The sequence below is a fragment of the Rhinoraja longicauda genome, chromosome 40, assembly GCF_053455715.1.
Source record: "Rhinoraja longicauda isolate Sanriku21f chromosome 40, sRhiLon1.1, whole genome shotgun sequence".
Classification (NCBI taxonomy): Eukaryota; Metazoa; Chordata; class Chondrichthyes; order Rajiformes; family Arhynchobatidae; genus Rhinoraja; species Rhinoraja longicauda.
In genome coordinates, this window is record NC_135992.1 from 10560398 (window position 1) to 10577776 (window position 17379).

Below are 17379 nucleotides of genomic sequence, written 5' to 3' on the forward strand. Positions count from 1 at the left end.
AAGGAAGCTGGAAATTCCCGCTGAGGCCCCAGATATCCGATATTCCAATTCCCCGAGCTCCGATTATTTGTAGTGAAGTTGAAGGAAATGTGTCTGACTTACCCTCAGTGATCCTCGCTCACAGTACTCAATCACCTTGAATATCTCCGTGCCGATCTTCACCGTCCCATAGAACTTGGTTAAATTATAGTAATCGATTTCGAGCAACTGAAATAAAGAACTTTCACTTAGGATTTTGTAACCAGCTGGTTAGTAATATCAGGGTCAGGGTGCAATAGCACTGAAGAGGCCATCCGTATCATTATACTTTATCAACCATATGAAAGACTGCACAATTATTCTCCCTTAAACTGCTTTTCCCTGCCGCCCTACGATTCTCTTCCCTTTCAAGTCCTTACCTCTGCCTCAGAGGGCAGTGGAGGCCAATTCTCTGAATGCATTCAAGAGAGAGCTAGATAGAGCTCTTAAGGATAGCAGAGTTAGGGGGTATCGGGAGAAGGCAGGAACGGGGTACTGATTGAGAATGATCAGCCATGATCACATTGAATGGTGGTGCTAGCTCGAAGGGCCGAATGGCCTACTCCTGCATCTATTGTCTATTGTCTATTGTCTATTACCCAATTTCCTTTTAGATTATATTATTGAATTTGCTTTGTCATCATAAGCTTGTAAATTCTTGATTAGGAAAGACGTTTTATCTTATTTTTTTGCACTTTACCTTGTTCCCCCTTTTTTTTCTTTCCCCCCCTTTCGTTATTTTCACTTTCGCCGTGATTTATTTATATATTTGATAGCATCGATATGGAAATGACATTCTCAATCTCGTTGCACTTGTACAATGATAATAAATGATATTGTATTGTATTGTACGTACAGGTATGTAGGTTAATTGGCTTGGTAAATGTAAAAATTGTCTCTAGTGGGTATAGGATAGTGTTAATGTCCGGGGATCGCTGGTCGGCGCGGACCCGGTGGGCCGCAAGGGCCTGTTTCTGCGCTATATCTCTAACTAAGGAAGGGTCTTTGGGGTTATGAGGCGAAGGCAGGAGAATGGGGTTGAGAGGGAAAGATAAATCAGCCATGATTGAATGGTGGAGTAGACATGATGGGCCGAATGTGTAGGAAAAAAAACTGCAGATGCTGGTTAAATTCGAAGGTAGACACACAATGCCAGAGTAACTCAGCGGGTCAGGCAGCATCTCGGGAGAGAAGGAATGGGTGACGTTTCGGGTCGAGACCCTTCGTCAGACTGATCATTCAGATGATGGGCCGAATGGTCTGATTCTGCTCCTAGAAGTTATGAACTTTGTCATCCACTTTTAATCAACACATTCCAGGTTAAAATAATGATGCTACGTCTCAATTTATCAAGCAAAGGGTTCCTCTTTTTATCAACGTTCTGGCACTTTAAAGACTTATTAACGTATTCCATTACATTCCAATGGGCTGAAGGGCCTGTTGCGCGCTGTATCTCGAAATTAAACTAAACTCAGCGGGACAAGCAGCATCTCTGGATAATATATTGCTTTATTCGTCCCACACCGCAGAAATTTACAGTGTTACCGCAGCAAAGTGGATAGCAAGACATTATAAATAAAAGTAAAGACAAGGATAAATTGTCATCAGTTTTCTGTGTGTTCTTAACTGTTACTGTTGACTCGTCTGCTGGGAGCAGTGCTGGTTGTGCAGTCTCACAGCAGCGGGAAGGAAGGACCTCCCACGTGGCGGCGCCTAACGGCAGCGGCTGACTAGCAGTCTGTCCGTCTTTTTTTTGTTGAGTGTCGGTGTTGGGATGATTTTTATATATATATTTTTTTGGTTGTGTATGTGTGGGAGGGGGTGGTGGTGTGTGGGGGGTGGGTGGTGTGTGGGGGGTGGGTGGTGTGTGGGGGGTGGGTGGTGTGTGGGGGGTGGGTGGGTGTGGGGAACTTTTCTCTTCCTCACGGCGCGGGGTGCGGCTCGGCTGCGGGGCCTAACATCCCCCGGTGCGGCTCGGCCGCTGGACTTTACATCCCGGTGCGGCTCGGCCGCTGGACTTTACATCCCGGTGCGGCTCGGCCGCTGGACTTTACATCCCGCTGCGGCTTGACCGCTGGACTTTACATCCCGGTGCGGCTCGGCCGCTGGACTTTACATCCCGGTGCGGCTTGGCCGCTGGACTTTACATCCCGGTGCGGCTTGGCCGCTGGACTTACATCGCCCGGTGCAGCTCGGCTGCGGGGCTTAACACCGCCCGGTGCAGCTCGGCTGCGGGGCTTAACACCGCCCGGTGCAACTCGGCTGCGGGACTTAACACCGCCCGGTGCGGCTCGGCTGCGGGACTTTTCACCGCTGGTGCGGCTCGGCTGTGGGACTTAGCTGTGCAAGGCTTGGTCGCGGGCCTTTCATCGCCCGGTTCGGCCGCGAGACGTTTCAGCGCCCGGTGCGGGGACTGTGCGGGTCGGTCGGGGACGAGCAGTCTGTCCGTGGGCGTGGGGAAGAGAGGGGAAGTTTTGTTGCCTCCATCACAGTGAGGGGGTGTTTGGAGTCACTGTGATGGACGTTTGTGTTGGGGTTATGTGTCTTGTGTTCTTTTTTTTTTCTATGACTGCTATGTAGTTTCGTTCGGTACTTCGGTACCGAACGACAAATAAAGCTCTGTTATACCTATATCTCTCCTTCACGCACTTGGGGTGAAGGAGTCTGTCACCGAAGGAGCTACTCAGTGCAGTGACAGTGTCCTGCATGGGGTGGGAGTCATTGGGATAGAAGGAATGGGTGACGTTTTGGGTCATGATCCTTCTTTTCTCATTTAATTTATTTGTTACTAATGTCCTCCACAGTATTCAGAGATGGTACTGAGTTACCTAGACTCACCTTGTTAAGTTCAATCTTTTGCTTCACAGTGAAGTTGCCATCTTTGTGCTTCAGTTCCTTCAAAATAACAATCTGGATAAGAGGAGGAAAGAAAAAAATATGTAATCAAAGATCGCAGATCAACATGAGGTTCAGGTCTGTGAGTTAGATTTTATTTTACAACTAAAGCCTGAAGGGTGGCCTGGTATGTGTTTGTGGCAGCTGATAAATAGTTGGTTAGTGTAGGAAAACAACTGCAGATGCTGGATTAAATCGAAGGTAGACACAAAATGCTGGAGTAACTCAGCGGGTCAGGCAGCATCACGGGAGAGAAGGAATGGGTGACGTTTCGGGTCGAGACCCTTCTTCAGGTAAATAGTTGGGTTGGACAGCATGGCTGTTAATCCCATTCATGCTCTCTGGCTTGCCATTGTTGGTTTGGGGGTAACAACAATGTGAATTTACTTAGCACCCGCAATGTATAAATTTTATTTGCCGAATTAATGACTCTGAAAATGAGATCATCTTGGCATTATCACTAATAAGGTTTAGTACTACACGCTACCAATCACAGTTGTGGAGACATTGGTATATCATATCATATCATATAATATATATACAGCCGGAAACAGGCCTTTTCGGCCCTCCAAGTCCGTGCCGCCCAGCGATCCCCGCACATTAACACTATCCTACACCCACTAGGGACAATTTTTACATTTACCCAGCCAATTAACCTACATACCTGTACGTCTTTGGAGTTGTCTCGTTGTTGATCACTGATGGCTGATGCTTTAAACCATGCATTGTGCTTGTATGCAATTTATTGTGCTTTTGTTAGTAATTTGTTAGTAATTTGTTAGTAACTGACTGTGCTTTTGTATGTAACTTATTATGCTTCTGTATGTTTATTATATGTAATGTCTTGGCTTTTATCTGGACCTTGAGTCTGTAAAAAAAGTATTGATTGATTGATTGTAATTGGGACTTGCATTTCACAGTTTTAATTGATAAAAACAGTCAAGAAAAAACACTTGCAAGGCCTACTTGGAAAATTGTTTTAAAGGGTGGAAAAACCTAGCGCTGACAAAATTGTGCCGAATTTCTGCTATGGTTTTATAGCTCACTTTCAGACTACTGACCAGTCTCATTGTTTGTAGAAACAAAGCACTGCCGGTACTGGTTACAGGTGCTAAACCCAACTTCCTGACAGATTGAAAAGTAGCTCACATCATCTGCCAATCTGTTTGTTCAAAGCGAAGATAGACACAAATTGCTGAAGTAACTCAGCGGGTCAGGCAGCATCTCTGGAGAAACACAGGTGACGTTTCGGGTCAGAACCCTTCTCCAGATTGAAGAAGACAAACAGACAGATGATCTAAAAATGTTGTCAAAGAGGTAGCTGTTCAGCAGACAAAACGAAGAGAGGTTGTCGATAGATATATCCCAGAGATGTGTTAAGACCAGAGTTAAGGAGGGGTGTAGTCATAAAGGAATTTGAGCACAGGGTGGCAATGTTAAAAATAAGATTTAATACCTTTTTGTCATATTTTGCTCTCAATATTGGCACAAAGTTATCTTTTCTCTTATCTTCTTCAATCTAGAGAAAAAAGAACAAAATAGATTGTTCATTATGCATACAAGAAACTACAGATGCTGTTTTACAAAAAAAGACACAAAGTGCTGGAGTAACTCAAATGGTCATGGATGGGTGCCATTTTGGCTTCGGACCCTTCTTTGGTTCCCATGTTCTCCAGAGATGCTGCTTGACCCACTGAATTACTCCGGCACTGTGTATCTATTTTTGTTCACTATGGAACCAGCTTGCATCTGGCTAACTCAGATGTGACAACAGTTAGATTATTCCACTCTGAGGAAATACAAAGCACCTTGAGGTTGAGTTGGAGGTTGTGCCTTTCAAAAGATATATATTAACTCAAAAGCATTAACTCAAATGGAATGGATAGGTTTCGAGGGATATGAGCCAAATGCGGGCAGGTAAGACTGGTGTAGATGAGGCATTCTGGTCAGCAGTGGCAAGTTTGGCTGGTTGCTGTAGGACTCTAAGACATTATCCTGGTGCTTTCTTCTCTGCATCAAAGGGCGGCACGGTGGTGCAGCGGTAGAGTTGCTGCCTTACAGCAAATGCCGGGGACCCGGGTTCGATCCCGACTACGGGTGCTGTCTGTACGGAGTTTGTACGTTCTCCCCGTGACCTGCGTGGGTTTTCTCCGAGATCCCACACTCCAAAGACGGTCAGGTTTGTCGGTTGATTGACTTGGTAAATGTAAAAATTGTCCTTTGTGTGTGTAGGATAGTGTTAATGTGCGGGGATCGCTGGTCGGCGCGAACTCGGTGGGCCGAAGGGCCTGTTTCCACGCTGTATCTCTAAACTAAACTAAATCCCATGGCAAGGGAACAGGACTGTTCTTGCTTCGGCCGGTACCTGGCCCTCACCCACAAACTGGTCATCAATTTCATTGTTGTTTGTGAGACTTTGCCCTGCTGATGCTCTTCTCAACCTTAAAATGCTTAAAGCCTTTGTGGGCAGCTCAGTGGTGCAGCTGGTGGAGCTGCTGCCTCACAACTCCGGTGACTTGGGTACAATTCTGACATTCCTCCAGGGTTCCAGTGTCCTCCAACGTCCCAACACGCAAACACATGCCTGTTGGTGGGTTAATTTGCCACCGTAAATTGTCCCCAGCACAAAGCGGGTGGTAAAACTGATACATAGAAACATAGAAAATAGTTGCAGGAGTAGGTCATTCAGCCCTTCGAGCCTGCACCGCCATTCAATATGATCATGGCTGATCATCCAGCTCAGTAACCTGTACCTGCCTTCTCTCCATACCCCCTGATCCCTTTAACCACAAGGGCCACATCTAACTCCCTCTTAAATATAGCCAATGAACTGGCCTCAACTACCTTCTGTGGCAGAGAATTCCACAGACTCACCACTCTCTGTGTGAAGAAATGTTTTCTCATCTCGGTCCTAAAAGACTTCCCCCTTATCCTTAAGCTGTGACCCCTGGTTCTGGACTCCCCCAACTTCAACATACGATTATAAGGGTCTCTAGATGAATGAAGACCTTTTATACCAGCAAGCTTCAGCATCAGACTGACTCTGTTCAAATGGTCACAACAGATATCTTCAAAAGGATCATCACAAATGACAACCTCAGGAAATTACCTCAGGCATTCACGTTGACACAACAGGTTAGGGAAGATTTATGAAGTTTTTATCCGTTTTTATCATTCTTATCATTTTATCATTCTTATTGCAATAAACTTTTGAAACCATCCACAGTTGCTAACTTATTGAAAAGACTTTTGTTGCATTCACATTGCAAGGATAAAATGACTGTTGTTGAGGATCCATTCCTTATCCTCTTGATAACCCTTTGGGTCCTCACAATGGGACCTCAAGTGCAGAGGTGGATTCCTGATTCCATTTCATTACTCCCCACTTTCTAGGTCATTTATAGTTGATGCTTCCAGGTCACTCTCTACGTCATTTATAGTTGACTGTTGTCACTTACAGGAGCCAAGATCGTCCCGTCAACGGAAGGCTCGAGGCCCCCGACCGCGACAAAGAAGGGAAGAGATTGAACTTTTTTTTCGCCTTCCATCACAGTGAGGAATGTGGAGGAGTCACTGTGGTGGATGTTCATGTTAAAATGTATTTTGTGTGTTCTGTTGCTTCTTATTGGTATGACTGTACGGAAAATGAAATTCCTTGTATGTTGCAAAACATACTTGGCTAATAAAGTATGATTATGATTATGATTATAGTTGGCCAGATATCCCAGCACAGATCAGAGACTGTGTATCTTGGGTATTTTAGCAGGGTCAGTTTCTGTCCGTAAACACGTGTGTAAAATTACCTTCAGGTTGATGCAGCTGTGCTCAGCTACTTCCAACAGTACGATCCGGTCGCTCGAAATGTGCGACCATTTCTTCAAGCGGATTTTCCGTTCCAATCTGTACTTCCTGTTGGCAAAACGTTTTGGTAAATTTTGATGGTTAAAGTGCAGCGGCGACCAAATAATTCTCAGGCCAAGGGAACCGGAGGAAATGCCCAGAGGAGGCCCGAGAAAAATCTAGGCTGAATATTAGCATGAGGCAAATCTTCGAGAACAACAAGACCCCACAACATGGAGGCAGAGGTTGAACGAGTGAGAAAAGCTGAGACATCAAATAATTTGAACAACTTCTCCTTAAATATGCAGCATGAACATCCAGGAGTGAATGATTATTTATCCCTTTCGAAAAGCTGAATGTAAACGATAGGGAGCAGAGGATTTAATATGCTTCGAGGAGAGTTAAAATCAATTTAAATAGGCAATTTAAATAGAGGAATATAACTCATAATTTTAACAGCGAGCGCTGGACAATGTCTGGATGTGATAGTCTCATAAACTCATTTTCATTTTCAATAAGTGAGTTCGGTATCTCGACTGAGCATGCCCCGGTCGGTCAGAGGAATCAGGGGCTAAACATTCTCGCCGGCTGATCTGCTGCGTGTATACAGACCAGCGTTTCGTCCGTATTTTCCAGTTATGGTAGAGGTAAGAAAATACTGCTTTAAATTTAAAAAAAATTATGTGTGTTTATGGTTAATTTGTACGAGACCGTGAAGATTTCGTAAGTTTTATTGCTTTATGCTTCGGCGAGTGAGTGAGTGAGCGAGGTCGTGGCGATTTTCCTTTGCAGCGTAATTTGTACCGGAGCTGCTCCTCAAGCGGGAATATGTCGCACTTCCCAAACCATGAGTTATTCTCGGTTTTCCGCATTGTCGGCAATGCAAAAGAAAAACGAACGTTTGAGTGAATGAATTGCTGCTTTGTGCGGGCGGAATGTCAATGGATGACCACTGTAGACTTGAGGCAGCAGGCCGTGCAGCGATTAGACAGCTGCAGAGGGGCGGTGTGTCTGATCAAACCCTCCCTGTAATATCACCCGGTAGACACAAAATGCTGGAGTGACCTACCGAGACAGGCAGCATCTCTGGAGAGAAGGAATGGCTGGAGCGACTAGGCTTGTATACACTGGAATTTAGAAGGATGAGAGGGGATCTTATCAAAACGTATAAGATTATTAAGGGGTTGGACACGTTAGAGGCAGGAAACATGTTCCCAATGTTGGGGGAGTCCAGAACCAGGGGCCACACAGTTTAAGAATAAGGGGTAGGCCATTTAGAACAGAGATGAGGGAAAACTTTTTCAGTCAGAGAGTTGTGAATCTGTGGAATTCTCTGCCTCAGAAGGCAGTGGAGGCCAATTCTCTGCATGCTTTCAAGAGAGAGCTAGATAGAGCTCTTAAGGATAGCGGAGTCAGGGGGTATGGGGAGAGGGCAGGAACGGAGTATTGATTGAGAATGATCAGCCATGATCACATTGAATGGTGGTGCTGGCTCGAAGGGCCGAATGGCCTACTCCTGCACCTATTGTCTATTGTCTATTGAGAGTGGTCCCCAGGACAGGTGAGCATATACCTGTTGGCCTTCATCAGTCAGAGTATTGAGTATAGATGTTGGGAGGTCATGTTGCAGTTGTATATGACGTTGGTGAGGCTGCACCTAGAGTGTAGTGCAGCTGGGACATGGTGGACGGTGTGGGCAACTTGGGCCGAAGGGCCTGTTAAAATGCTGTATTGCTCGATGACTCTCAATATGCTGCCTGACCTATTGAGTATCTCCAACGTTTTTGTGTCCTCTTAAGTGATCTCATCAGAGTTTGTCAGAGGTCGTACTCCCTGATGTCATTGTGTTATATAGTCATATAGTCATAGAAAGATATGATACAGAAACGAGTCTGTAAAGTCTACTGAGTCCAAGCTGACCACCGACCACTCACTGATGCTAATCCTACGTTATTCCCATTTTTATTTCTCCCCACATTCTTACATCCCTAGAGCAAGTGGCCAATCCACACATCTTTGGGATGTGAAAAAAAAACAGAGCACCCTGGGGAAACCCTGTGGCCTTAGGGTGAATGTGAAGACTCCACACAGTCAGCGCCTGAGGTCAGGAATGAATCCGGGTCTCTGGCGTTGAGGCGGTAGCTCTACTAGCTGTGCCACCATTCCATCCTCGTGCAGTCTTTATCACACAAGGGGTGTTATTCCTCACCCCATCCACAATACCCCTCAGGGGGTAAGTGGTTCACGTTTGCCTCTGCAAATTCAGTTCAGTTTAGTTCATTGTTTATTGTGCGGCGAAAAGCTTTTGTTGAAGTAGAAATGCTGCTACTCACCGCAGTACAACCATTGCGATCAGTGTCACCACCACGACAGTGATTGTCAGACCGATCACTTCGGGCACCAGGCTATCATTATCTGCAAAGGGAATTCGAGTGAAACCAAATTTCAATCAACCCGTGCAGCACTGTGACATTGATTGGCCTGGGATTCTCTGGTAAGAGGTAAAACCTACTTGGGGTGGATTTCGGCTCACTGCTAGGCAGTCCTCCTACCCAAGCAAAATCAGGGTCGTCTGCAATGATATTTGTTATGTTATTCCGGGTGTCAAAGATGAACCACGTTTCGTACTGAAAATAAAAGGAAATTTTTTTTTGTTTAAAAGTGACGAAGAAAGACATAAGGCAGCAGGCGAAAGGGGTAAACAAATGGATGATAGAAATTTAATAGACAATAGACAATAGGTGCAGGAGGAGGCTATTCGGCCCTTCGAGCCAGCACCGCCATTCAATGTGATCATGGCTGATCATTCTCAATCAGTACCCCGTTCCTGCCTTCTCCCCATACCCCTGACTCCGCTATCCTTAAGAGCTCTATCCAGCTCTCTCTTGCTGAGTAGCTTAATGCTGAGTAGACAGGTGACTTACAACAGTCTTGGTCAGTCTGAAGAAGGGTCTCAACCCGAAACGTTACCCATTCCTTCTCTCCTGAGATGCTGCCTGACCTGCTGAGTTACTCCAGCATTTTGTGAATAAATACCTTCGATTTGTACCAGCATCTGCAATTATTTTCTTATACTTATATGGCCCAGTCTTGATATTGATGGAGCAATCAAGTTAACAGAAGTTGGGGGATTCAAAACTAAGTCCAGAAGGGGTACAACATGCCCGTATGTGAGTTGTGGGACAGCTCCTCAAGCTTGCCCTGGGCCTGGTTATAACAGTGCCGGATGCCACAGACAGGTCAGAACGAGAGTGAGGAAACGTTGAGCATTTCAAAGCACCTGTCCTTTCACCTTTTCCCACAATGCAGGGACCTAAAGATTCTTTCCAACTGAAGCAGTGATTCACTTGCTCTTCTTGCAATCCACATCTTCTTCTTCGTGCGTGTGGCGTGCACAGCCTAAAGTTGTAGGTCGAGGGTAGACATCCAGGCCAGGGCAGCATCAGTTGCTGGGTGGATGGTCTTGATGCCACCAGGGAAAAGCCTGAGGGCGGCACGGTAGCGCAGCGGTAGAGTTGCTGCTTTACAGCGAATGCAGAGCCGGAGACTCAGGTTCGATCCTGACTACGGGTGCTGCACTGTAAGGAGTTTGTACGTTCTCCCCGTGACCTGCGTGAGTTTTCTCCGAGATCTTCGGTTTCCTCCCACACTCCAAAGACGTACAGGTATGTAGGTTAATTGGCTGGGTAAATGTAAAAATTGTCCCTAGTGGGTGTAGGATAGTGTTAATGTACGGGGATCACTGGGCGGCACGGACTTGGAGGGCCGAAAAGGCCTGTTTCCGGCTGTATATATATGATGATATGATGTGTGTGATGGTCTGGTCTGGATAGTTGCAGTCGCAAGCAGGGCTATCTGTCTGTCATCCCCCACTTGTGCAGGTGATGGAGGGTGCGGATCCTGTTCAGGGTTAGCCATTGCTCGCGATGGAGGTCAAATCCCGGTGGTTTCACTGTGGGGTCTGTGATCACCTCTCCGTTGTTGGTCTTGGCATCTTTCCAGGCTCTGCGCCACTCAGTCTCGGAGTCAAAGTCTTCCAGGGATTTGTCTGAAGACCAGAAGGGTTGGCGGGACTTCATGTTGGGCAGATTGTTCAAGTCAGCATGGATGGGAAGGTTAACCTCGATGGTGCACCAATCTTTCAACATCCTCTCCCTTCTGCGTATGCTGGGAGGGGCGATGTGAGAGAGGACAGGGAGCCACTGCAAAGGTGTGGACTTAAGCATCCCTGTGATGAACCGCATTGCACGTGACAATGCAATCCACTGCATTTGTGTTCACAATGTGGTCTCGACACTGAATAAACCAGACACAGATGAGATAACTGTTTGGCAGAGCGACTACACTCAGTCGCAAGGGTGACCTGAGTTTCCTGCCACTTTAGTTCTCTGTCCTATTCACGCTCCGAGCTGTCTGGTCTCCTGCAATGTTAATAAGAAGCCTCCACACAAATTAAATTAAAGAATGTCACCTTCATCTGGGTACATTACACCCTTCCAGGCTCAACATCGAATTCTCCAACTTCTGATTGCTTGCTTTCTCTATTCATATCCAAAGTGGCCTTTTCTGTTCTAAGCTATCTTATTGATACTGGCTTGGTTTTTATTTCCTCTTCATTAACACAACCCACTGCGCAGAAGATATTCTTTTGTCACTCTCCAACTGCCCCTGTTAACAAGGTATTCCCACTACAAACTGGTCCCAACATTACAGATAGAAATATAGAAACATAGAAAATAGGTGCAGGAGGAGGCCATTCAACCCTTCGAGCCAGCACCGCCATTCAATGTGATCATGGCTGATCATCCACAATCAGTACCCCGTTCCTGCCTTCTCCCCATATCCCTTGATTCCGCTAGCCCAAAGAGCTCTATCTAACTCTAACTCGATTTATCTAATAAATCGAGCTGTATCTAACTCTCTTTTGAATGCATCCAGTGAATCGACCTCCACTGCCTTCTGAGGCAGAGAATTCCACAAATTCACAACTCTCTGGATGAAAAGATTTTTCCTCATCTCAGTGCTAAATGGCCTACCTCGTATTCTTAAACTGTGGCCCCTGGTTCTGGACTCCCCCAACACCGGGAACATGTTTCCTGCATCTAGCTTGTCCAATCCCTCAATAATTTTATATGTTTCTGTAAGATCCCCTCTCATCTTATTGCCTTTGCCCTCTCTATCCCTTTTCCCAATCTTCTCTGTTGATTAAGACTGGGCTTTATTTCTTTATCACAGTTCTGATGAAGGCTTTTTTAATGTGAAATGTTAATCTTGTTTCCTTTTTCCTTTTCTATCCAAACTGCTGAATGTTTGCATCATTCTCCGATTTTATTACAGTGTTAGAAGCTTCCAAAGTAACTGAGCCTGTGAATATTTCCATGTAATAATAATAATAATAATACCTTTTATTTATATAGTGCTTTTCATATACTCAAAGACGCTTTACAGAGATTTTGAGAACATAGGGAAATTAATAAATAGATAAATAAGTAAATAAATAAATGAACAGAGAAAGGAGACAGTAGGTGAGGTGACCTTCAGTGGTTGAAGGCAGTACTGAACAGGTGAGACTTCAGCGATGTTTTGAATGTGGTGAGTGTGGGGGAGTCTCTAACGGTTTGGGGTAGTGAGTTCCATAGGGTGGGAGCAGCGAAGGAGAAAGCCCTGTCCCCCCAGGATCTGAGTTTAGTCCGGATGTGGGGGGATAGGAGATTGGCAGCGGCAGAGCGGAGGGTGCAGGTGGGAGTGTGCCTGTGGAGGAGGTCGGTCAGGTAGGATGGGGCCAGGTTATGGAGGGCTTTGTAGGTTATGAGGAGGATTTTGTACTGGATTCTCTGGGGGATGGGGAGCCAGTGGAGTTTATAAAGGACGGGGGTGATATGGTCACGGATCGAGGTGTGTGTGAGTAGACGGGCAGCGGAGTTTTGAATGTATTGAAGTTTATTGATGATTTTTGAGGGTGCGCCATAGAGGAGGCTGTTGCAGTAGTCCAGACGGGAGGTGATGAAGGCGTGGATGAGGGTTTCTGCAGCTGTGGAGGAGAGGGATGGACGGAGACGGGCAATGTTTTTGAGGTGGAAGAAGGCTGTCTTTGTGATGTGTTTGATGTGTTTGTCGAAGGAGAGGGTTTGATCAAGGATGATTCCAAGATTCCGGATGTGAGGTGAGGTGGATACTGGGAGACCATCAATGTTGAGGATGAAGTTTTGGGTGGATTTGGTGAGCATTTTTGGACCAATGATGATGATTTCAGATTTGTTGCAATTGAGTTTGAGGAAGTTTGATTGAAGCCAAGATTTTATTTCAGTAATGCAGTTTGTCAGTGTAGAGTGTGTGGTGGAGGAGATTGACTTGGTGGAGATGAGGAGCTGGATATCATCGGCGAAGCAGTGGAAGTTGAGACCATGACGGCGGATTAATTGACCAAGGGGGAACAGGTAGAGGATGAAGAGGAGGGGGCCAAGGACTGAGCCTTGGGGGACACCTTGGGGGAGGGGAGCGGTGGGGGATTTACAGTTGTTAATGGAGATGAACTGGTGTCTGTCAGAGAGGTAAGATTTAAACCAGGATAGGGCTGTGCCGGTGATGTTAAGGGAGGTTTCAAGTCGGGTGAGGAGAATGGAGTGATTTATGGTGTCAAAGGCGGCGCTGAGGTCAAGTAGGATGAGGATGTTGAGGTTGCCAGCGTCGGAGGAGAGGAGAATGTCGTTTGTGATTTTGAGGAGCGCAGTTTCAGTACAGTGGTTTGAGCGGAATCCAGATTGGAAAGTTTCATACAGGTTATTGGTAGAGAGGTGGTATTTTAGTTGGGAAGCTACAGCACGTTCCAAAACTTTGGACAGAAAGGGTAGGTTGGAGATTGGTCTGAAGTTGTTTGGGGTGTCAGGGTTTAGACCAGGTTTTTTCAGAATGGGGGTGACAGCAGCGATTTTGAGGGATGGCGGGACGATGCCAGTGGACAGGGAGGAGTTTATTGTTGCAGTGATAAGTGGAGAGAGAGCAGGAAGGCAGGCCTTGACAAAGCTGGAGGGGATGGGGTCCAGAGAGCAGGTGGCAGTTTTTATTCCTGTGAAGAGGTCAGAGAGGTCGGTGGTGGAGATTGGGGAGAACTGAGGCAGGGGCTGACAGGATAAGGGGGGGCAGGTGGTTTGAGGGGGAGCAGGTGCGTTGGTGGTTAAGGTGCTGTAGATGTTGTCTATTTTGCTTTGGAAGAATGAAAGGAAAGTGGTGCATTTGTCAACTGTGAATGATTGGGAGATGGTGTCCAGGGGGCTGAGGAGTTTGTTTATTGTAGAGAAGAGTGTTTTGGGGTTTCCGGAGCCAGAGTGAATTATTTGAGAGTAGTAGGTGGAGTGGGCATGGGAGAGGGCATCTTTATAGTGCTGTATGTGGTCTTTGTAGGCTTGGGAGTGAATTGTGAGACCTGTTTTGTTGCGGAGTCTTTCAAGTTGACGGGCATGAGTTTTCATCACGCGGAGTTCAGGGGTAAACCAGGGAGCAGAGTGGGTGAAGGAAACTGTTTTGGTTTTTATAGGTGCAAGCTGGTCGAGGCAGGAGGAGAGAGTGCGGTTGTAGTAGTCAGTGAGGTCAGAGGGGCTGTGGAGGTCAACGAAGGGAGAGGCGGACATTATTTCAGAGAGGGAGGATGAGAGCGAGGTAGGTGAAACAGAGTTCAGCTTGCGGAAGTTTATTTTGCGTTTTTGCTTTGGAGCTGGGGTGGGAATGTTGACGGACATGGTGATGGCTAAGTGATCAGAGAGGGTGGGGTCAGAGCCAGAGAGGTGATGTAGATTTAGTCCAGTGGAGCAGACAAGGTCCAGAATGTGCCCACGGTTATGGGTGGGAAAATTTACGTGTTGAGTGAGGTTAAAGCAGTTGAGTATTTCAGTGAAGTCAGCGGTTATTGTGGAGTCAGTGGAGTCCATGTGGATGTTGAAATCACCGAGGAGGAGGATTGAGGGGGAGAGAGAACAGAACTGGGTCAGAAAGTCAGAGAAGTCAGAAAGGAATGATGGGTGTGGTTTGGGAGGGCGGTAGACAACTGCCATGACTAATTTTGTGTGGCCAGAGAGTTTGAAAGCCAGGTGTTCAAATGACGGAGCAGATGAGATGGAGATGAGGTTGATCTTGAAGTCCTGTCGGTGAATTACGGCAATCCCACCACCTCGGCCTTCCGAGCGTGGTTTATTGATGTAGGAGTATCCGTTGGGTGTAGTGAGGTTGAGTGAGAGGTAATCCAGGGGTTGTTGCCAGGTTTCTGTCAGACAGAGGAAGTCCAGTTTATTTTCCAGGATGAAGTCATTTAGAATGAGGCTTTTATTGTTGAGGGACCGGATGTTGAGCAGAGTGAGCTTCATGTTGCTTTGTATGGTGTGGATGGACACGGGTGATTTAGCCAGGGCTTGTAGACAGGGGGCACGCTCGTGTGCGTTGTTGTGATGATGTAATGGATGATGTAATGGACGAGTGGAAGGTCCCTTTTTTGCGAGAGTTGGAGAAATTAGGGATTACAAACAAACCAATTGTTCACAGACTGCCTAGCTCTAAAGGTGCTGATTTGACAACTTCAGAAATGAGTCGTCCCCTTTGTCCACCTGCTCTCCTAGTTCTGTCCCACAACTGCTTGCCAATGAAGCTGGACCATGTCCTCATCAAGTCAAGATTATACTGCAGGTTGGCATAAGAATTGACACCCTGTTCTGCCGGGTTGTTCATGTTGATGCCAGGGCAGACGAGGGCAGCAGACTCATTGTTTCAGCTCTTCACCGGTCTGCTTTGGCACAGTTTGTGGGAGTCTGTTGCCCATAAGTGCAGAGAGTGTGGTGAACCCACGTGTGGATGGTACATGGAAAGGAGTTAAATGTGAGTGTGGTTAGTGTGAGTGGGGCCATGTGCTGGAGAATAAGTGTGTGTGAGGCATTGCTGTGGAAAAGCAATCGTGTGTGTGTGTGTGTATATGCTTAGTTTAGTTTAGAGATACAATGTGGAAACAGGCCCCCCGAGTCTGCGGCGACCAGCGATCCCTGCATTACACGTTAACACTACACGGACCAAACTCAGATCCTGGGGGGACAGGGCTTTCTCCATCGCTGCTCCCACCCTATGGAACTCACTACCCCAAAACGTTAGAGACTCCTCCACACTCACCACATTCAAAACATCGCTGAAGTCTCACCTGTTCAGTACTGCCTTCAACCACTGAAGGTCACCTCACCTTCTGTCTCCTTTCTCTGTTCGTTTATTTATTTACTTATTTATCTATTTATTAATTTCCCTATGTTCTCTAAATCTCTGTAAAGCGTCTTTGAGTATATGAAAAGCGCTATATAAATAAAATACATGATTATTATTATTATTACACATACTGGGGACAATTTACATTTACACCAAGCCAATTATCCTACAAACCTCCACGCCTTTGGAGCGTGAGAGGAAACCGAAGATCTCGGAGAAAACCCACGCGGTCACGGGGAGATCGTACAAACTCCGTACAGACAAGCACCCGTGGTCGGGATCGAACCCAGGTCTGGCACTGTAGGTGCTGGAAGGCAGCGCTGCGCTACCATGCCACCCCCCCCCCCCCCCCCGTGTGTGTGTGTGTGTGTGTGTGCCTCATCGCTGGGATGACCAGTTCATTTGAAGTACAGAACCTACTGTTGTGGTCTTGGTTGAAGTGTACAGAACAGTCAGGTTAAAGTCTCGGTCTCCAAATTCATCCAGGTAAACTTGGCTGTCATTAAGTCCTGCAAACAAGCCAATGGCTGATTTAATACATTGATACATTGATTATCATTACATTTATACTCCATTTACCATTTTTGTCTCTTTCAATCTCATTCATCTGCTTTCTGTACATTCATTCTCATGCTACTTTTCTGTCTTCTCATGTCCTTGTACCCTTCATCCACACCATTCCCAAAACTAATTGCGTAAGAAGGAACTGCAGATGCTGGTTTAAACCGAAGATAGACACAAAATGCTGGAGTAACTCAGCGGGACAGGCAGCATCTCTGGAGAGAAGGAATGGGTGACGTTTCGGGTCGAGACCCTTCTTCAGGCTGGTTAGGGATAAGGGAAACGAGAGATATAGACGGTGATGTGGAGAGATAAAGAACAATGAATGAAAGATATGCAAAAACGTAACGATGATAAAAGAAACAGGCCATTGTTAGCTGTTTGTAGGGTGAAAACGAGAAGCTAGTGCGACTTGGGAGGGAGGGATAGAGAGAGAGGGAATGCTCCAGCTTTTTGTGTCTATCCCCAAAACTATTTCCCGCTTTCCATTACTTCGACTCCAGCATTTCCTTGCTATTTCCTGCCTCTCTTCCCCAAAAGCCTCAATTTTCCTCTTTCTTCCTGGTCCCTGCATTCCTTGCTCTCCCCCCCCCCCCCTCTCCTTTCTCTCCATTTCCTTCTTGCTTTCTCTCCTTCCACTTCCGCTCTTTCTCTCCATACACCTGTCTCCCATCTCTTTCTCCATGGTGACACAGCAATTAGCAATTAGCATTGCTGCCTCACAAATCCAAGGGCCCCAGTTCAATCCTGACTTCATAGAGATTTGTAGAATTATACCGCATGGAAACAAGCCTTTTAACCCAACTGATCCATGCCGACCAGAATGCCTAT

The 17379-nt window shown here is 46.3% G+C and overlaps 1 protein-coding gene across 1 annotated transcript in view; it reads right to left on the reverse strand.

Moving 5' to 3' along the window:
- The window catches only part of LOC144611400 (guanylyl cyclase C-like), a 65897-nt gene that overhangs the window by 23916 nt on the left and 24602 nt on the right, over positions 1-17379 (reverse strand). Inside the window, exons 9-15 of the mRNA XM_078430470.1 lie at positions 16408-16496; positions 9266-9380; positions 9087-9168; positions 6717-6822; positions 4370-4432; positions 2857-2928; positions 103-207 (exon numbers count right to left, since the gene is read on the reverse strand). Of these exons, the coding sequence (XP_078286596.1) occupies positions 103-207; positions 2857-2928; positions 4370-4432; positions 6717-6822; positions 9087-9168; positions 9266-9380; positions 16408-16496 (632 nt within the window). The remainder of the gene's footprint in view (positions 1-102; positions 208-2856; positions 2929-4369; positions 4433-6716; positions 6823-9086; positions 9169-9265; positions 9381-16407; positions 16497-17379) is intronic.